This window comes from Dendropsophus ebraccatus, chromosome 8 (genome assembly GCF_027789765.1).
Source record: "Dendropsophus ebraccatus isolate aDenEbr1 chromosome 8, aDenEbr1.pat, whole genome shotgun sequence".
Taxonomy (NCBI): Eukaryota; Metazoa; Chordata; class Amphibia; order Anura; family Hylidae; genus Dendropsophus; species Dendropsophus ebraccatus.
Window position 1 is genome coordinate 55,280,448 of NC_091461.1, and position 21,357 is coordinate 55,301,804.

The window sequence follows — 21,357 nt, forward strand, 5'->3', positions numbered from 1 at the left end:
ATGTGTGACAGGGGCCATAATGTCACATCTGAATATAATAATTTTAAGGATCCAACTTGTACCATGATGGAATAATATGCAGGTTTGGGTCTATTACAGTAATAAACCAGACACTTTCTAGAGCTACATAGAAGGTTTATTAATGCAAATCTAATTCCTAGGTTTAAAAAAGAGGGACATGTCAGGGACAAAGAGGGACATGGCTGTAAAGTAGGGACTGTCCCTCCTACGTCACTCTCCATCTCTACCACTCTATAGGAGGATTTGGGATTATTGCTTGCCAAGATTTCTGTCATGTTTGGACTTTTCTGCTATAATCCCGGTACAAGTAACCGCCCAGTGTTCCGCCACCTGTTGTAAGACTACAACTCCCATCATGTCCGGGCAGTCAAAGCATAAAGGGAATTGTAGTTGGGCAACACCGGAAGTGGCTCCAACCCAGAGGGTCACTGTGCAGACTGTGCGGCACCGCCAGGTCCTGCTGCCCTGTGTAATGACGCTAGTGATCCGCCAGCGGTACCGCAGCCCAGCGCTCCCAGCCGCCCGCCCCGCCGTCTCCCTCCCCGCTGCACATTCCACGTGATGAGGTTTGTTATTGTTTACGTCACGAGGACGGAGCGCCATTGGCGGAAGACGCGTCACGTGGGAGCCGCCGTCTCGCGCACCTCTCTAGCTGCGCGCCTCCTACTTGAGGCTGTGGGAAGATGGCGGACGCGGCTCGGCCGGGCTGTCAGCTCTCCGGCGCACTCTACGCTCTCTCGAAAGAAAACGGCGAGCCCGTCGCCAAAAAGCTACGGACAGAAGTGACCAATGGCGGGCAGCCGTTACCGGACGAGAGCGAGGAAAGGTCAGAAGTGCCATCCGCGCCCTTCAGCCTGCAAGAGGGAGAGGCCTCTGCGGAGAGAGCGGCGGCCGGAGTGCGGGCGCACAATAGCTCGGCGCTGCTTCCGGGCCTGCTTCCTGCAGACAGGCGGCCAGTGGGAATGGTCCTGCCTGAGGAGGAGGAGGGGCTGCACAACGGAGGAGACCTGGCCGGGCAGGCAGCGGCGGCGGAGGACTACGGAGGTGGGTGCGGGCTCCGCTCTCTGTGGAGGACAGTCACCATATTCCTTCATAGTGCACAGCTCCCTCACTGTATACATCCCTCATAGCTGCTGCAGAGATGATAGGCTGCCCATAGCAACCAATCACAGCCCGGCTTTCCTTTAGTATCCTGCCTTCTGGTTGGTTGCTAAGGAGGCTCCGGCTGTCAGTGTGATCGGTAGGAGTCAGGCTAGTGGTCAGATTGTCCATACTGTAAAAATCAGATACTCATGTCCTTATAACTGTTTTGCAGAAAGTATTCACCTAGATGATGAACTCGCTGGAGGATTCCATTCATGTGACAGTGATGAAGATGACCGAGCTTCCCACGCCAGTTCCAGTGATTGGACTCCAAAGCCCTGTATAGGTACAAAGCCTCATGTCCGTATCCAGATACATACTAACATACACCACCACAAGGACCCCCCCCCCCCCAATTAAGAGAATAGTGGCATCTGATTTATTTTGTAAACCAGTTTGACTGGTAGACAATTAGACCAAATGCAGTGGTGGCTATGTACTTGATCTCTCTCTTTCAGTATTCTCTCTCAAGCTTGCACTCCTGTGATGCCCAGGCTTCATGCACCTTGTTCTCCAGTGAGCATTAGGTTACATTCACATGTGTATGAATATGCGCACTGTAATGACAGCGCCGCACTGCTTCTTTATTACGGCACGGCGCATATTCATACAGTTCCCCCATTCCCAGTATCTTGTCACAGATGCAGCCCAGCCGGGGGAAGGACCCCGTTACAGGCATTCCACCTCTGTGTTCGCACAGAATGTGTGAATGCGGCCTTACAGTAGAGCAACACCACTCTCCTATAGCACCTTCCTAAATTTAAATTGTCTGGTTCTGAATGCACACTTTCCCAGTTGTATTTCGGGATCGCAACAGGTCTCAGAAGAGGGATCCAGTGCGTTTAGTGACTTTTGACATGTCAGAAGTTACTTCAAATGACAGCAACACTTTAAGTTTAACTTCCTCCCCTTGTGCCAACATATAGGACTTCCAGTTGAGAATAATGAAGACTAGATGTGCTCCGAGCTGTCCAATACTATTAGCTGGCTTAACTTTATTTATATCCTAGAACAGAGGGCTGAATATGTAATAACACTATCTTATTTTTGAAACCATCTGCAGGACCATACACATTTGTTCAGCGGCACCTTATGATGGGCACAGATCCTAGGACCATTCTGAAAGATCTGCTTCCAGAATCCGTAGCACCTCCAGATCTGGATGATATGACTCTGTGGCAGATAGTTATCAATATACTCTCGGACCCTCCAAAAAGGAAAAAGCGCAAGGACATTAATACTATTGAGGATGCTGTGAGGCTGCTACAAGAAAGCAAGAAAATAATGGTTTTAACAGGAGCAGGGGTAAGTTGTGTTCCTTTCAGTTGTGTGGTACAGAAGTCTGTGAGAGGGTGCTGTCTGATTTGCCAGCAGCTTTTAAGTAAGTAGGAGGAACAAGGTAGTGATTTATAGTTTTGTGAGAAGATTCAGTCCAGTGGACCATTCCTAACTTCTGTAAATGACAAGGTATAATGAATATTGTCTTACAAAAATAAATATCATTATCTGTCTAGCTCCACTTACACTAGAATAGTATGGTAATGGGGTTACTAGTCAACAGGGGTAGACCCTAGTGGCTTCTCCATGCTGCCCTGTCATCCTTGAGCCTTTACTTATGTGTGTATAGGTATAGGGAGATTCGTGTCACTGTTCGCCAGAGATTGTTTTGCATATGTCCTTGGCAGTGAAAGTGGTAAAACTTTTTTTTTATTCTTAATAAATAGTTACACTTCTTTCTAATATACTTTTGTTTCAGTTGCTCACCGTTTTCAAGATTTTAGTTTGCTGTCAGTGGATGAGAACACTGTTTACATGCAGAGGTATTTTCCAGACTATAAGATGCACCCCTGGTTAAGACAACTGAAAACAGGAAAAAATATTTGATATTAACTCAACTTCCCTCTTAGTCCAAGGCAGTGGAGTGGGCAGTGTCACTAACTGTGCTGATCTAAGGATCCTCTTAGCTTAGTTTGTCATCATTTTCTGAACACTGAAACAAGATGAAATGGTTCATGTAATTGCTGTGTTACATTTAGTTATCAAAGTTAGGTTGGTTCCACGTGGAGTTAAAGGGAATCAATTGTCCCAGTTGGGCTGATTTGGTTCCGTGGAGCACAGTATAAAGCTACTGTGCAGCTTGCAGCACATATGAGCTGCAACTCCAGCAGCAGCTTTATACCCGAAAAGGGTACGTTTACACGGAAAGATTTTTCTGACAGATTTTGGAAGCCAAATCCAGGAATGGATTTACCAAGGGGATAGATCCCAGTCTTTCCTTTTTGACCTGTTCCCTGTTTATAGTCTGTTCCTGGTTTTGGCTTCAAAGATCTGTCAGATAAATCTGTCTGTGTAAACGCGCCATAATTCCCCCCGCTTCCGGCAGGAAGAGGCCTGGCAGGTAGTCATCTGGGCAGCTCCCCGCCTATGTCTAGTCACCACTCTCTGTCTGTCAGGGCGCTCGGTGGGGATGAGTGACAAGCAGAGAGGCCATTACTGGAACTTAATACTGTGCTCCAGGGAACCAATTCAGCCCAAATGGGCTGATTGGTTCCCTTTAATATTAGGGTAATTCTCAGTCTGTATTATCGCCTAAGGTCCTATTCTGACTGTGAGTCTAATCATCCAAACTGACAGCATGACAAATCCCTATGATGCTGTTAACTTAAGTCATTAGAACTGCTGCTGAGCCAGGAGTTACAGCCACTATATGGACATCGAAATGTCCCAGTATTGATGCTTGTGAGAAACTGGCCTTAAAGGGGTACTCTGACCATATTTCTTAAGATATTGCTGGGGATGCTAAGAAAATAATTCAGGGCCTTTTCTCTCCTGGAGGTCTTCCTGTCTGTGGCCACTAGACAGTCTTTTCTCAGCATTGACAGCCTGCTCAGCCAATCACTGGTTGAAGCGGGACCGAAGCCAGTGGTTGCAAACATTGAGAAAGTCCATCAGACAAGGTACCTGAAGCAAAAAGTAAAGTTTATTGCATAGCACAAGTGTAATGCATTTCAGGAGACTCTCTCCCTTTATCTGATGAAGGAAAAGTCTCTCCCAAAACACATTATACTTATGCTATGCAATAAAGTTTGCTTTTTGCTTCAAGTACCTTGTCTGATAGACTTTTTGGGACAGCTGAACATTGCTAGTAGCATTTTTGCTTTTTATTTTCGTTGTTTGCTGCATTATACGGGCCCAATCTTGGGAGTATCCTGTCTGTTGGTACAGTCAGCTTTTTGCAGTCCCTACAGTTCTGGAATCACAGCTGTGAACCTGGTTAAAGAGGGGATCATCACTCCTGTTCTTCAACATACCACTTGGTAAGGGTCTTTTACACATGAGGTAATACATAAGGCGCCTGGGCCTTTTTCTTCTATATTTTATTGCAAAACCAAAGATTGGCTGTGTGGAACTATGGAAGTAGCAGCCAGAGCGTTTAGCGAAAGGACCCGAAGACGTGATTGGAATGACCTGGGTGGGGGGGGGGGTTACATGAGAAAAGGTTGTCAATTAATATTTGCAACCCCAGCAATATTTAAAGTGTCATTGAAATCTAAAAATGATGTCAAAAATATCAATCAGTCAGGCTCTGGGTGGTTAGGAATTTTAAAATACTCCTTTAAAATGTCATTGCCTCCCACAATTTAAAGGGGTTATCCAGGCTTAGAAAAACATGTCTGCTTTTCTCCAGAAACATCACTTCTTCTGTCCTCATTTTGGATGTGGTTTTGAAGTAAATGGAGCTGAATTGTAAAATCGCACACAACCTGAGGACAGGAGTGGTGCTGTTTTTGCAAGAAAGCAGCTGTGGTTTTTCTAATCCTGGATAACCTCTTTAATGTAAAGCCTGGTGTAGCTTTGCCTTGTATGTCTTTAACCCCTGCAACCCATTAGAACGTTACAGGCCTGTTTTCTTTATCACGCCAATCTCTCATGCCCCTATGTAGGTTTCAGTTTCATGTGGGATACCAGACTTCAGATCAAGAGATGGAATTTATGCACGTCTTGCAGTGGATTTTCCAGACCTTCCAAATCCTCAAGCTATGTTTGATATTGAATACTTTAGGAAGGACCCAAGACCATTCTTTAAATTTGCAAAGGTAGGTTTTGACCTCAATCTGAATATAATAATTTAGTTTGTATATTGTAAGTTGGCGTTGTTTTTCGAATATTGTATTAAACAAATATATACATTGTTCTTTCTGGATTTGTCTTTATCTGTTTGAAAATAGATCCAGCAAAGTAAATCCTTATTATATTTTTAGTTCATCTTCCACCAAAGGCTTTTATGGCATATAAAAAAATGCCATAGATCCTAAACAACCGGTTGCCTACTCTTTCGCAACATACAACTGCATGCGTACAGTTAAGGCCCTATTACGCTGAACAACTAATGGCCTTACTTGGCCGATTAGCAACCGCTGAGGCTGATATTGTTTAGTGTAATAGGACATGTTGAAAGGCAACAATCAGCCGACATGCACGATGTCTTTTGATCGTGGACTTTTAACATGTTTAAAAATCACTATCCGACTGCTATGCGTCGCGCCACTCCACAGGAGCTGCGACAGCAGACCACCACTGGTTTCAATGGCTGCCCGAACGATCTAAGGATCGTCTATGCTGCCCCTCCCGCTTCTTTCCACCCACTGTCTGTGCGTGTAATAGCACAGTGCAGCGAGACTGAATCGATCGCTGAGCTGACAGGTTGGCACTCACTTTACTGGAAAAGCAAGCCATGTAATATGGCCTTTACACCTTTAGACGTGGGTTCATACTGAGGAATTCTCGCAGATAAACTCAGCGGAATTCCACAGCATGTCCGCACGCCTTTCCGCCGGCTCCATAGACACCATGTCACTTCTTTCGGCGGATAGCGGAATACGCCGGCCCATAGAATGGTGTCTATGGAGCCGGCGGAAAAGCGCGCGGACATACTGCGGAATTCCACGGAGTTTATCCGTGAGAATTCCTCAGTATGAACCCACCCTTACTAAAGTTAAGTAGAAATAGAATAATATCTATACCTACCTGTATGCCAGTCTTTTGTGGAAAATGAATCATTCTCCTGCTTTTGCCCTTGCAAATGTTTTATAATGTTTAGAGCATGTGCTGTTAATTCTCTTTTAGGGGAATGATGGCAGTAACAGTTCTCATCTAGCACTCCAAACGTGTAGATAGATTAAATTAAAACATAACTTTTAATAGTACGTAATTCTCTTCTATCCGGCTCTAATCCCATTTTTTTCCTGTATTTTTGTATTTTAGGAAATCTTCCCTGGCCAATTCCAACCGTCTCTCTGTCACAAATTTATTAATATGCTGGATAAAGAGGGAAAACTGCTTAGAAATTATACTCAGAATATAGACACACTGGAGCAGGTTGCAGGAATCCAGAGGATTATACAATGTCATGGTGAGAATCTGTGTCATAAATCTTATGTGCTATGCATACAGCCTTGTATACCTGAACCTAGTCCTGTGGGACTTAATGTGTACCTGTCATTGGGCAGCTCATTGGCATGTAGTTGTTCCTGCTGCAGAATATTGGGTAACTATGGATATGACCATGCCAGGTGAGTTCCATGAACGAGCCCAATTCTGATTCAATAAGGTTTTGGCATGGAACTCACCCCAAAATGGTCATATTCATATTTACCTGATGTTCAGGCAGCAGAATGTGCTATGTGAAAGTGTGTGTGCACATGTAATCTGTTGTATGAGGCACTGATGGTTTGATTGTTGGAGTTGTGTTAGTAGAGTCTGCTTTCTGCTGGTAAAAATGTCCACAGACACCCTTTGCTGAGATCTGATAGCACTTCTCTCATCACTCCAAACATTGCTTTTTGTTAGTTCACTCTGTATGGTGATTATTCTTTTGAGCTGTCCATTTTTCATGTCTTTCCTGTTTAGTGCTAATAAATATTAAAGAACGCTTTCATAAAATAAGTACCCCTGTTTTACCAATTGTAAAGTCCACCTGACTGTAGGAAACACTCAGATTTAGATATATTACATGCTAATATTCACAGGATATGGAATTAGCTGGTCGGTAGGGGGTCTGACTGATGGGTCCTGCACTGATGACAATTGAGGACAAATGTCTCTCGAATGAATAGAACAGTTGCGCACATGCTCAACCACCACACTATTCATTCTTTATTTCACTAACAAGCATTGCTGAAAGCTGAACTAGACAATGTTTCTATGTCCCATAGATAGTGAATGGAGTTCTGTCAGTTCTTTGACTCTAAGGGTACTATTACACAGAACAATAATAATCGGCCCTATCTGGCCGATTATCGTTCCGTGTAATAAAGACAACGATCAGCCGATGATCGTTGTCATCGGCTGATCGTTGATATAGGTTCTGACCTATAATTGTTAGGAACTGACCGCACATCGCTACGTGTAATAGCGATGCGCGGCTGACAATATGCAAAGAGCAATACATGCCTATACAGGTTGCAGGGCTCCTCTTCCTCTGAGCTTCTCACCGGGTCCTGCGCGCTCCGGCTTCACAGCGGCCTGTCTCAGCTGACAGGCCGGGACCGCCGCGGCCAGTGATTGGCTGAGTGGCCTGCAACCAGGATAGGTATGTATATAGTTTAAACAAAGGCTGCAAGGACATCGGTAACAATGTCCCTGCAGCCCTTGTTAAACGATTATCGGCCTGTGTAATAGGCCCAGTAAACGAGCAGCGATCTAGCAGATCGGCGCTCGTTTAGAGGTATTATCGGGCCCCTAAGGACATTTGACCTCTGCTTTTGTGATGAGTGGTGGTCATTTATTTATTCCCTAGTAACAAAAGGCCCCCCCATCCTGCAGCCCAGATGAAAAAACAGTATAGTAGATTGTCCTATGCAGTGCACAAGTGCTGCCAGAATTTACAGCAGCTCCTTTTAAGGGGTTATCCAGCATTAGAAAAACATGGTCACTTTCTTCCAGAGACAACGCGACTCTTGCCTCCAGTTGAGGTCAGATTTATTGAAGTGAATGGAGCTTAATTGCAAACCTCACCTTTTTGCACACCTGTGTTTTCTCTCTGAGAAAGTGGCCATGTTTTTCTAATGCATATTCTAAGGATAACTCCTGTAATGTTGCAGTAGCTCTCTTGGCAGACTACTGGATCCATTTTTTTTTTTTATCATCAAATTTTTTGAGGGTTTTCTAGTTCTTGGTAATGTCACTGTTGTTCCAAATCATTTTTTCTCTTTTTGATCAGTCTCCTCTGTGTTCATGGTATATTAACAATTGGTTGGAGTGTTTACATGTAATGATTAGCTGCGTGTTCCAACAATACTTGGGCTTTATGAGAGCCCTCTGTAAGCATTAAAGGGAACCTGTCATCTGCCCTGGCACCGGGGGTGACAGGTCCTCTTTAAGGGTATGTGCACACTGAGGAATTCTCGAGGAATTGAAGCAGAAAATTTTCAGGCAGAATTCAAGCAGAATTTAAGCCCCCCATTGACTTCTATAGGATTCCTCTAGCAGATCTACAGCAGAAAATTCTGCTCGGCAATTCTGCAGTGTGAACAACCGAGCAGAAAACCCATTGAACACAATGGGACTTTGCTTTGTACATATTTTACGGGAGGAATTTCAAGCTGAATTTCAAGCTGAATTCCTCACCTTTTCCTCAGTGTGCACATAGCCTAAGAAAGCAGTCAAAGGGGCCTAACCCACCCTTTTTTTTTTTTTGCTGTAAGAACTATGGCCCAGATTTATCAAGCCCTGCACCTGGTGAATATGTGGAAATCAGATTTTTGCACAAAAGAAAGAGTTTGTGCAAAAATCTATTATTTATAGACATTGGCCTTGTTTGCCTAATGGGCGGGTGGATGTCAGTGTGGATAAGGCATGGCGGCCTCCTGCTAGCAGGCGTTAATCATCTCCTACTCCAGAGCAGGCATAGATTTACTAAAAACCTTAATAAATGTGGCGCAGCACATAGGGGCGAGGATTTATATTAGACTGCCATAGATTTCCGCCTGTGTTTCCTATGTGTGCCCTGGTTTCTTTGCTTTTAATGTTTGTTTACAATTGTGTTTTTGTTCCCTATAGGGTCATTTGCCATGGCTTCCTGTTTAATATGCAAACACAAAGTAGACTGTGAAGCTGTAAGGGAGGACATATTTAATCAGGTAATAATTCTACTTGTAAAACCAGAATAACTGATTTTTATTTTACTGTCCTTGTTTCCAAACCATTCCTGTGCACTAGTTTAGTTTTTTTTCTTTGTTACCAATCCCCTCTTCTTGAAATCTGGTAAAGTTTTATAAAAGTTAAATGATCCTTCTGATATATCTTCATTAAAGGCTGTAAATTCATTTTACCCCCGATTTCCAGAATTAAAGGGCTCTACAGGTTGCAAACCCATTTTTGCATTGTTTTGCATAGTTCAGAAAGCTCTGTGATGAATATAGGTTAATAGAAGTTTGCGACTTTTGGAGTAGAATTTGTCAATGTCAACTTAGCATGCTTTAGATTTTCAAACAATGTTTAATCTTTGCTGCTTTTATTAAGGCCACGTTCCCATATTATAGTCAGTTTATGTAGCCTAAACCACACCTCTCTGCAGTCATTAATATCTGAGCAGTGTTGCCAGGATGGATCACCAATATCGCACAGCTATTGGTGACTTTGCGGGGTTGTGGTTTCGGCCACATGCCCCATGATTACTGTGTTTTGTTGGTTGATTTTTCATTGCCCCAACTAGCCAGAATCCTACCCCACACTGACGAGGGGCAAAAACCCCGAAACGGCTGTCTGTGGGTGGAAGCCTGCCTTTGCAAGCCCTTGTCATGATCGCAATACTCGCACCTTGAGTTAGACATTGACAAAAGGGGCCACCCTGTTGTTTCCCTGTCTATGTTCCAATACTCGCAACCGAGTAGGACTTAAGGGGTTATTTATCAGGGTGGTGTGGTGCTCTCCCCATCATGGAGGCACCCCGTTGGCAACAGGCTAGAGATATCTGGCTATCCCGTGTTTTGAGACTCGTAACTGAGGCTCCACGGACTCTTGTTTTGCACATGCCCCATGACCACAGTATGGGAACGCGGTCTCAGACAGTGTGTGCATGTTCTCCGTTTTATTGCGATTGTTTACATAATTTGAGCCTATTTGACTGTGTGTTCTTTGCCCTGTGATTACCCTTACCAGACCTAAATGTATTGTTTTTGACAAGAAATAAACTGTGATGAAGCCTGGTAATTCTAATCACATGGCAAAGCCTGCCAAAAATTTCAAATAATCAGTTAGTCTCTTTTTATGTAAACAAAGCAATGCAGAGCAGCCTAATAGTCTTGATGTTAGGCTGTGTTTTGACATATGAGTTGGGAATGCAGTCTCCCCCAGGCTTACAGTACATTTGTGAGGGCTAATATAAAGGGGATGATGGTCAAGAATACTTACAAATTGAGCTATGACTGTAAATCCTTCATTAGTTCACAGATAAGGAATTTGAAAGCTTTTCATTTTTTCTAGTTTTTTCTTGATGCCCACACTCTGGGCCACATTTCTTGATTTTATAACATGACAAATCTTTGGGACACAATTTTAATGCTTTAATAAAGTGTTTATCCAGCAGTAGGAAATGTGTTCAGTATCTTTGCTCCCTGGTGCTCCTCATATGCCTCCCTGTCATCTTGGAAGTATAAGTTCTCAGACAGTTACGCTGGGTATTGTGTCTTTGTATGCAGACATAACTACGGCCACACAATATTGACATTCCCCAAGAAGATGGTGCAGGGTATCCGGTACACAACATTGTATGTAAAACATGTAAATGTCCCAGAAATAAAACGCATTGACCTCATCCTGTAACGCAGTGATCTACTATGAAGTCTGAAAGGTTGTTGTTGTTAATTGTTTTATTAATGGGGACCTCCAACCTTTTGCCACTATTACCCTGTGGCAGAGAATGGTAGGGTCAAACAAAAAAAGGCAAAAAAATATATTTACCCATCACTTTTTATTTATCATTGAACACTTTGCATGAGGTGCTGTAGCCAGTGGTTACATGCTCTTGCCTCTTGTCATATTTACCCTCAGGCTTACTCCAAAATTCTTAGAACTAAAAAGCTTTTTTTTTTCAAAGAAATTTAAATTGTGTTTAATGAAATGCTCTTACAGAGATACGCAAATTACTTTTGGTGGCGAGGGGGCTGTTGCAGGAAGTTGTAGATTTTAATTCAGGTCTGCCCACTTCTTGCTAATGCCCCCCTCTAGAGGTAAAGGATGCAGGGGTTTGTCTTCCTCCTTTGTTGGGGGTTGCAATTTTGCCCCTTCATCCTGCTTTTTAAATTGCTCTCCACCCCTGGACCAGAAGCTAATAGCACTCTAGCTTGTGTGATGTGCCCGCACCAGAGGGGCTGCAGTTGCTTCTGCATTGCTGCTGTGTACGTTTTTATATATATAGATATATCTATCTATCATTGGAAAGGTATGCTAACTGCAAGACTAATAATTTTCTCTTATTGAGAGCAGTAAGAATTTGTCAGACTTTCAGTAACTGAAATCTGAGTAGTTGTCTAATTTTAACAATCTAATCTTGTCACGTGCCTCTGTTACATATAAAAAAAGCTTATTTTGACTGACTGCTTTCTACCTGTACTGTGCAGTATAATTTCATCCATATATTACTGTGTTTTAGATTGTGCCTCGCTGTCCAATATGTCCACCAGACGAGCCACTTGCAATCATGAAACCTGATATTGTCTTCTTTGGGGAGAATTTACCAGAAGAGTTTCACAGGGCAATGAAGTATGACAAGGATGAGGTTGACCTTCTTATTGTCATTGGTTCTTCTTTGAAAGTGAGGCCAGTTGCTCTAATACCAAGTAAGTGTTTAGAAGATGTACCTGTAAACGGATGTTTAGTTTGCCGAATCTGTATATTCTGTCTTGCCTGACAGTTTCTCTCCCCCCCCCCCCCCCCCTTATATGTTTTAAGGCAGTGGTGCACAACCTGCAGCACTCCAGCTGTTTTAAAACTTCAATTCCCACCTTGCCAACCTATAATAGGAATTATAGTTTTGCAACAGCCGGAGTGCCATGTTTGTGCACCAAAGGGCTAGGGACGAATTGTCAAGTAGATGACAAGTGATTGACAAATGATAGATGTCCAATATGTAATTTGTTAAGAAATCTTGCCAAAGATTTCACCTTTTGCAGCACAAAGGGGGAAATATGCTACAAAATCCACATGACACATGCTGGTTTTGCCATGCAGTTGCTGCAGGGAAAAAAAACTTCTTTATTTAACACATTTCCTTAGGAGTCCTCCTGTGACATCTTTGGGTTCCCCACTACTCCTGCTACTTCCAAGATGGGCTCGTCTTGGCAGTGACAGCCCACTCAGCCATTCTCAAAGAAAAAAAGCATATGCACAAAAAAATGGTAGCACATCACGAAAATCTTTATTATAACACTGACATAGATACAAAAATACCACATAAATATATGAATGTACAGGAGTAGTAAAATGAGGGAGACAACGCCCCAAATACTGCTTTAGGGTATATTCACACGGGCGGGCTCGCAGCGAGATTCTCGCTGCGAGCCCGGCAGGTCCTGTCAGTTCCCATAAACTACATACTTGCTGCGGTCTAAACGACCGCAGCGAGTATGTAATTATACCGCGCTTAACCCCTTCTGCCCCCGCCGGCTCCCCCGCTGTAAGCAGCATATATTACCTGTCCTTGCTGCACGGGTCCGGCGTCCTGCTCTCCCGTCCGGCCAATTAGTGTGTTGCCCAGCCGCAGCTACTGATTGGCCGGGCGGGAGAGCAGGACGCCGGACCCGTGCAGCAAGGACAGGTAATGTATGCTGCTTACAGCGGGGGAGCCGGCGGGAGTAGAAGGGGTTAAGCGCGGTATAATTACATACTCGCTGCGGTCGTTTAGACCGCAGCAAGTATGTAGTTTATGGGAACTGACAGGACCTGCCGGGCTCGCAGCGAGAATCTCGCTGCGAGCCCGCCCGTGTGAATATACCCTTACATTACAAACACTAAAATGTCACCATAAGTCCTGCTGGTGTTCCAGCCGGGACTAATCTACCACTCTGACTCTGGACAAACATAAGTTGAGGGACCAGTGTATGTGTGTGTGTGTATATATATATGTGTGTGTATATGTATATGTGTGTATGTATATATATAATATATATATATATAATAAAAAAAATACTGCCCGGACTACCTTTTTTTAATGCTGCCTTAGAAAACACTTTGTAACTCTAGACTTTGTGGTTAATACCTATTTTGTTTTTTTTAAGGTTCGATTCCTCATGAAGTGCCTCAGATTCTAATCAACAGAGAACCATTGCCTCACCTGCATTTTGATATTGAGCTACTTGGTGACTGTGATGTGATTATAAACGAATTGTGTCAGACATTGGGTGGAAAGTATACAGAACTTTGTACCAGTTCCATAAAACTTTTACAAATCATAGAAAAGCCGCCCCGACCAAGCAAAGTACTTTCAGTTTTGCCAGACCTAGTGCTACCCAGGCCAGTGAGTACTGGACAGGATATATTTACACAAGATGGCTTAGCTCACCCAGAACTACCACTTACGCCACCCCTTGAAGAATGTCACTCTTCAGAAAGTGAATCTGAAATTTCTCCGAATGAAACAGGAAAAATGAACATGGGCCCTGCTGATGGTAGAGCCAATATAACACAGCTGGAGATGCCGGAGTCTGTAAGTGAGACTCCAGTTAGCAATGAGGAGGATTCTGACAAGTTTGTTAAACAAAGCAGTATTGATCCATCCAGGACAAGTTTGATAAGTAAAGCTACAAAAGAACAGATAAGCAAACGTCTGGATGGTAAGTGGGCATGTCTTGGAAAACCATGCTGATTTCCACGTACTAAAGTCAGTGAATGGGAGATGTGATAAAGACACATGTTCTTTTCCCCTCAGAAAAAGAGGTGGCACGTTATTTTTCTGTCGTTCTGCAATGAGGGTCATTAGACTTGGCCATAGAGTCGCACTACTAGTCTGTCTTGGTCATGTAACATAGAGCTGGGAGAGAATGTACTAAGCATGCACTTCTCAGGTCCTCATCCGATTTAAAACTTTTGACACCTCCTTTTAAATAAAAACTGCTCTTAAAAAAAAAAGAGCCATTTTCTGGCCTCCACAAAAAACACCAATACAGCACATGACTTTTTTTTTTTTCTTTTTTTTTTTTTAATGCGTTTGTGTTTTTCTGTTGTGTTTGACTTTGTGTGAATAATCTTTTTTGAGCTTTAGGTGTTTTTGTGTGCACCAAGATAGCTGAACTTCCTTTTCCTAAGCCTTCACGTGAAATAGTTGCTGGACCAAAAGTGTACAAAAACACCATACACTCAGCAATGGTGTTTTTGAGATGACCAGAACATTTCCATTAAATTCTTTAGAAGGTAAAAAAAAAAAAATAGCACTGTTAACCCCCCCTTCCCACAAAAAAATGCCGCACCCTCAACATGTTGCTTTTTAAGAACTGCCAAAAAGCCTCAAACACCAGAGAGAAGAGAACCACACACACAAAAAACTCTGTGTTAGGCATATCTTGAACATTGACTTTCAACTAACATCTAGCGGATTTTTTATTTCCTTGCATTTCCCCCCAATTTTTTATAATTAGTTCTGAGTCATATAAAAACAAACAAAAAAGGTCATACGTGCCCTGACCCTCTACAGCGGACACTCCCGATCACTGCAGCTCACTACTGCTTGCTCAACCAATCAGCTGCTGAGGTATGTCACCACCACTGGTAGTTAGCAAATAGGCATTTGGACAGGAATAAAGCCCCTTTGTTACAGCTGTAAAAGGGTGTTGGTGTTTATAAAGGATTTAATTTGGCACCTTGTGGTAGGGCTGGGCGATATGGGCAAAAAATAAAATCTCGATTTTTAAAAAAATGTGGACGATTCTCGATTTGCTAAATAAACAGAACATTTTCTCCCTGCAGCATCAGATACTATTTTAATGATATTTCAGACAACAACTGTATTGCTTTCCAGTGTAACAGAGCCCCCATATAGTATAGGAAATCATGTTTGTGCCTTCATCTACGTAGGGTGTAGTAGTGGAGGTTTAGTGGATAAGGGGTGTAGTAGTGAAGGTATAGATGAGGGGTGACTGGGGAGACTGAGGGGGAATGGGGTGACACTGGGGGACACTGAAGGCGACTGGGGGGGACACTGAAGGGGACTGAGGGGGACACTGAGGGGATGGGGGGGACACTGAGGGGTTTGGGGAACTGGGGGGACACTGAAGGGGACTGGGGGGACACTGAGGGGATGGGGGGGGACACTGAGGGGACTGGGGGGACACTGAGGGGATGGGGGGACACTGAGGGGATTGGGGAACTGGGGGGACACTGAGGGGATTGGGGGGGGACACTGAGGGCATTTGGGGACTGGGGGACACTGAGGTGATTGGGGGGACACTGAGGGGACTGGGGGGGGGGACACTGAGGGGTGACTGGTGCAGCTGGGGGTGATTGGAGCAGGAGGGCACATACATCTCCTTCTCCTCCTCCTCCTCCTCTCACCTCCGCACACATGCTCTCCTCCCGGCCAGACATGGAGGTCCCGGGTCTGTGGAGGAGGAGGCCGCAGGGACTACAGTAGGTGGTGATCGCGGCGCTGCGGGTTACGGAGCTATACAGCGGGAATGGGGATCTGCACTGAGCCCCCCCCCATCCCGCTGTATAGCTCCAGGACCTGCAGCCCTGCGATCACCACCTACTGTAAGCCCTGCGGCCTCCTCCTCCACAGACCCGGGACCTCCGTGTCTGGCCGGGAGGAGAGCGGGATGCTCAGTGGAGTGGGCGGGGGCAGGTCAGCGGCGGCGCTGTCAGTGGCTGGAGGCCGCCGGCACCGCCCCTCTAAAGCCTGGCCACCCAGCATCTTCTCCCCACTCACCCACACCGCCCCTCTACGGCTCTCCCGCCGGCCCGCACCGCACCGCCCCTCTCCAGCCTGGCCACCCAGCATCTTCTCCCCACTCACCCACACCGCCCCTCTACGGCTCTCCCGCCGGCCCGCACCGCAACCCACCTTCCTCTCAGCTCCTTTCCGGCACAGCAGCCCGAAATGATTTTTTGTGAAAATCGAATTTACGATTTTCACAAAAAATCAAATCAATTTCAACGGTCTGGACGATTAATCGAATTAATTCGATTAATCGCCCAGCCCTACCTTGTGGGTTAGGAATTCTTTTCAGCAAGAAGACGTAGCCAATTAAAAGGAACCCCTTAAAACTGCCACTATGCTGTAGTAAATGACCCCATGTCTACTTTTAGGAGTAGTAAAAATAGCTTATTGTACGGTGCATGCTATATGCTTATTTTCAGTAAAGTCATCTGGATGGTGACAATATCTGGAAGATGCTGGGCACAGAGCACCTTGCTACACTGCGTATGTCCAGGGAATACAGCAGGACATGCCCATAGTTTGAAAAAAAGATGAGTAATAGTGGTCCAGGGTAAGCTTGGACACCAGACTGCCTAACTCTTCCATGATATTGTCCATGCCCTAATGGCTCTTACAAATTTAATTTTAATGATTTTACTGCCTCTTTTTAAAAAAACATGCACATGGCCCCCTTTGTTCTCCAGATCTGTGGGGGTGATTGAGAACAATTCTTTATAAGCATGCTACAAGACGGTTCGAGTAGCTTATTTCTCCCTTTCTTTCTGTCTTTTAGGTACACAGTATCTTTTTCAGTCCCCAAACCGCTATATTTTCCATGGTGCAGAGGTTTTTTCAGATTCTGAAGATGACCTGTCATCCAGCTCGTGTGGAACCAACAGCGACAGTGAATCATTACAGAGCCCCAGTTTACAAGAACCAGTCGATGAAGACAGTGAGAATGAAGATTTCTACCATATCAAATTTGACAATGACTCTGACGCAGATCATAGAGTTGGGCTTGAGGACGAGTCTGAAGGAGTTGTAATATATGAAAACAATGAAGTTTTAGAAAATGATGACACATCAACAAAGTTATAGTACAGACATTGCCTTAGGCTACATTCAAATATCTGTGCCTGGACCATATTTACAGACAATGTGCTAGGGAGCAGACTTTGGAACTCCCTCCATCATCATTAAAGATGATGTGAGCTACCAAATAGTTTAAATCTCTGCGCTACTGTACTGACATGGCTGTGCAAAGGTTTAACTGTTTCGGAGCTTATAGTATAATGAATGATGATGATGGAGGGAGTTTCGTAGTCTGATCCGTAGCACATCATCCATAAACACGGTCCATGCATGAAATGTGTGAATGTAGCCTTACAACCTCTGAACACCAGCATTAAGGATTGAAACTGGACAATAAAGAGCATGGGAACATGTGGGCTCGAGAGCATGCAAAACACAAATGTTGAAGAGTATAAGAAAACAAATGGTCATAAGAATTTTTAAATAACTTTATATTCACTCTGAACCATTCTGTAATTATTTTTGTAACTGGCTTTTTCCTGTCTGCGTAGTGGTGGAACTTCTTATGCAGTATTGTGGTTAATAAGTTATGTATCCTTTTTAGATACAAGATTTTTGTTTTGTTTTTCTTTTATGGCAAAATTCGTATAGAAGATATTTAACTCTAAGGTTTAAGTTAAAGGAACAGCTAAAATAGGCCAAAGACAAGGTTTTGTCATTACTTTTTTGAGTAGCAGTGCATTTCCCAAGGCTAACAGAAAATACATCATTTTTGCTTTTTCTGTGCTTTTTTTTATCTAACAACTCCACCTTTTTCTAGTCTACTACAATTCCTTAACCAAATTAGTTATTTTTCAGCATTTTAGTTTTTGTAATTTGGACTCAATGACATTTTTGGGTTAACATTGAGCCAATGTAAATGAGAAATTTCTAACTTTTTTTTTTTTTTTTTTTAAAGTATATAAGAATGTGTGTGTACATTTCTCCGTCTTGCTTTAAAAATGGATGCTTGGCTGTCTGAGTAAATGCAACTGTTCCCGCAATATTCCATGTTCCGCAGCTTTTTCTGTTCACTGAAACTTCAAAATGTCTACATTTTTTTTGTGTGTGTCGAAACTGTGCCTAATTTATTTTCTTACGTTTTTGTTGTCTCTGTATGGGGAGAGCTGTGTCCCTCTGGTAGAATTTGTATCAGAGTCCTTTCAATAAAAAGTCTATCATCTTAATATGCAATTTTCCTGTAGTATGTAATCTTGATACACATTGATATTTCAGTATTTATACCCTGGAATGTATCTGTACAGTTTTTTGGAGGAAATGTAACTTTTTATGCATCACATGTGGTCTCTCCTTGATAAGTGACAGGTTTTGCTCCTTCCATATTAAAATGAGTGTTCATTGTACAAAGTGTACATAGTGTTTGCTGTGGTCACCTGTTATGTATTTAAAAAAAAAAAAGTGTGTATAATCAGTATAACACGCTGGGAGACTGCAGAACATTTCTTTCCCCGTTCTGTGTGAGAAACGGCCCCATAGATATAAATAAAAGTCTGTTGGGGTCAAGTGACGCTGCATGCAGACATTTTTTTTCCAGCTAGTTCTGATTGGTAGCAGTCTGAACACTCTGACTATGACCATTTAAAATTCTCTTTGACATATTAAAAAAAAAAAAATTAATGATGACGTCTATTTAAAGCTGTACAGTGTCTGATGTCAAAATAAGTTCCTTTAAGAGTAGCATAACACGTAACGCTACATATATAGAAAATATGAAATTATAGGGGGTAGAAGGCAAAGCATTTTTTTTTTTTTTAACTGGTATTTTACCAAAACATAAAAATCAGGTATCATTGCACTCATAGCAGAATAAAGCTAATAATAATTTGCAGCAGGGCTGTGATGTTGGAGCTAGTTTTGACAGGAGTCGGAAAAAATGTACTGACTTTGACTCCAGCTTTGCAAAAAAAAAATTTTTTTCAAAATTCTATAATTGAATTTTCATATGAATTTTATAAATGTTCCTCATTAATATATCTTATGTTCTATCAATCTAAGGACCGTAATTATAACAACCAGGAAAACACTTTCTTACATACATTTAGTTTCCTCCATATGGGTATGTGCACACTGAGTAATTCCAACGGAAACTCCGTCGCGGAATTCTCAGCTCGCGCCCACTCGCGGACTGTGGCGGGTGCGCATGTCTCCGCCCGTGTCATAGAATCCATTCTATGCATGGGTTGAGTCCGCCCTCCGTCCAAAGAATAATCAAGTTCATTCTTTGGGCGGAGGAAGGAATCCGCCTGTGCATAGAATGGAGTCTATGACACGGGCGGAGACTCGCGCCTGCATCAGTCCACGAGTGGCAGATTACGCAACAGACTTTCCGTCACTTTTTAGCAGTGTGCACATACTCTATAGCCGTAATAAAGCACTGTCCCTATTAGGTGAGGATGTTTGGGGACATGTTGGTGATCACTATTTGGCAGTTTGTTTCTGAGCTGTAAAAGTCCATTGTGTAGGGGGAGACCTGTGCTGTTCTTTTCCTAGATGCTGGATGACTGTATATGAGCAGCAGTGTAATATGAAGATATCCTGTGTAATATAGAGGAGGAGAAAAAGCCATAAGTAGTGTAGCTGTAACCTCTGTCCTCAGTGTGGTGCTTTCTCTCTGGGAGGAGATTGTGTTTTTCTTCTGTGTGCTATGGCTGCAGGCAGCGTGTGTGTGTGTGTGTGTGTGTGTGTTAGAGGGAAAAGCAGAAATTAAAGGGGTATTCTGGGCACCAGTGAAAAATCCAGGGGGGACAGGAGGTGTTAGGAACATAATAAAGAAGTCCTAGTTACCTGTCCCCATTCCCCAGAAGTGCAGCGTCACTTCTCATGGTCCCTGTCGGGCTCCTGTGATGTCACGGCCCCACTCAGAAATGCCCGCTCAGCCAATCAGTGAGTGAGGCAGGACACAGCTGCAGTCACAGACTGGCTGAGCGGGTAGTTTCTGTAGGGACGCAATGATTCAGGAGTGCCGGTGGTGACAGAGCTGAATGTGGGCCTATGTCTGACCTCTATATCACAGTGATCTGGCATTGTCAGCAGTTTTCCTTTGTGTATGGTGAATATTTAGTTAGAAACAGAGAAGATTGTCAGCAGGAAAAGACCACCTGCTCCATCTAGTCTAGTTGTGAGTAGTTCAGGACATGGAGGCTGGAGACTGGCTGCATCCACTGCACACACAGGAGAAGCTCCTTTATATACAGTATTCATTTATTCCCTCAGAAGTCGCCCCAGGATCATGTAGGACATTAGGGAGAAGCTGCTGAGCCAGTGTGATAAATAACTCCCCTGCTATATGACTGGCCATTTATAAGGGAAGAAGGAACTGGAGTTGGAGTCAGTCCCTGATAAAATTAAGGAGCCGGAACTGCGGCTTGCCGACTCCACGGCCCTGATTTAAAGAATTGTGTGGAGCCTGTCCCCCGCCCTATTTTACCACACTAAGTCAGCCTCAAGCTCACCAGCATGTGCCTATCAATAAATTAGGTTTAGGACATGGGAGTGTATAGGCCTATGCCAGTCTGGATAAAACTACTCTGTATTTTGGGCGGTGTTCCCTTCCTCAAAGATAAAATTAAGTTGCTTACCCATGTTATGTATTCGGACTAACCTTGTGCCATTCACCACTGGAATTGATGTATTGGTAACACAATTAAAACGCATTAACATTCACACATTTCCACAATATTAGAACTTTGTAAATATAAAAACAAGATTGTCGGCAGAAAAAGACCACTGGGTCCATCTAGTGTGCCCTTTTAGTATTTCCCTTGTTATGTTAAGATAGATCTATGTTTAAATATGCAAAGAAGGGGTCTGTGGAGTCTCAAAACAAGGGAATAGCCAGATATCCCTCTCTCCAGAGAAGGAAGCCCATTGCCAAGGGGTGCCTTCTAGTGGGGAGAGCACCAAACCACCCTAATACGTAGTCCCTCAGGTCCTCACTCTGTTGCGAGCTTTGGGACCTAAATAGGGAAACACCAGGGTGGCCCCTGTAAGTAAAAGTCTAACTCTGTGGCGAGTATAACGACATAAGTCTTATGTCCTTATACTCGCCACAGAGTTAGATGGTGGCCCGATCAACGATGTAAATGAGTGCTCATCTGCTAGATTGGCGCTCGTTTACTGGGCCTATTCCACGGCCCGATGATCGTTGAGCGAGGGCTGCAGGGACATTGATACCGATGTCCTTGCAGCCC

At 43.7% G+C, this 21,357-nt stretch overlaps 1 protein-coding gene across 1 annotated transcript; it reads left to right on the forward strand.

Moving 5' to 3' along the window:
* The first annotated feature begins 657 nt into the window (after window positions 1–657).
* Window positions 658–18,333, forward strand: SIRT1 (sirtuin 1). Its single transcript, XM_069980396.1, has 9 exons — window positions 658–1,065; window positions 1,337–1,450; window positions 2,228–2,469; window positions 5,109–5,261; window positions 6,430–6,577; window positions 9,226–9,305; window positions 11,819–12,005; window positions 13,443–13,997; window positions 16,869–18,333. Exons 1-9 carry the CDS (start codon window positions 705–707, stop codon window positions 17,171–17,173), a joined length of 2,145 nt encoding a protein of 714 aa, XP_069836497.1. The 5' UTR covers window positions 658–704; the 3' UTR covers window positions 17,174–18,333.
* Window positions 18,334–21,357: the final 3,024 nt, after the last annotated feature.

Bases quoted from the DNA above. Each gene is read 5' to 3' on its own strand.
- SIRT1 (XM_069980396.1), top strand. From the start codon at position 705: ATGGCGGACGCGGCTCGGCCGGGCTGTCAGCTCTCCGGCGCACTCTAC. The intron at 1,451-2,227 runs GTACAAAGCCTC...AACCATCTGCAG, and splicing joins GACTCCAAAGCCCTGTATAG to GACCATACACATTTGTTCAG. The intron at 13,998-16,868 runs GTAAGTGGGCAT...TCTGTCTTTTAG, and splicing joins GATAAGCAAACGTCTGGATG to GTACACAGTATCTTTTTCAG.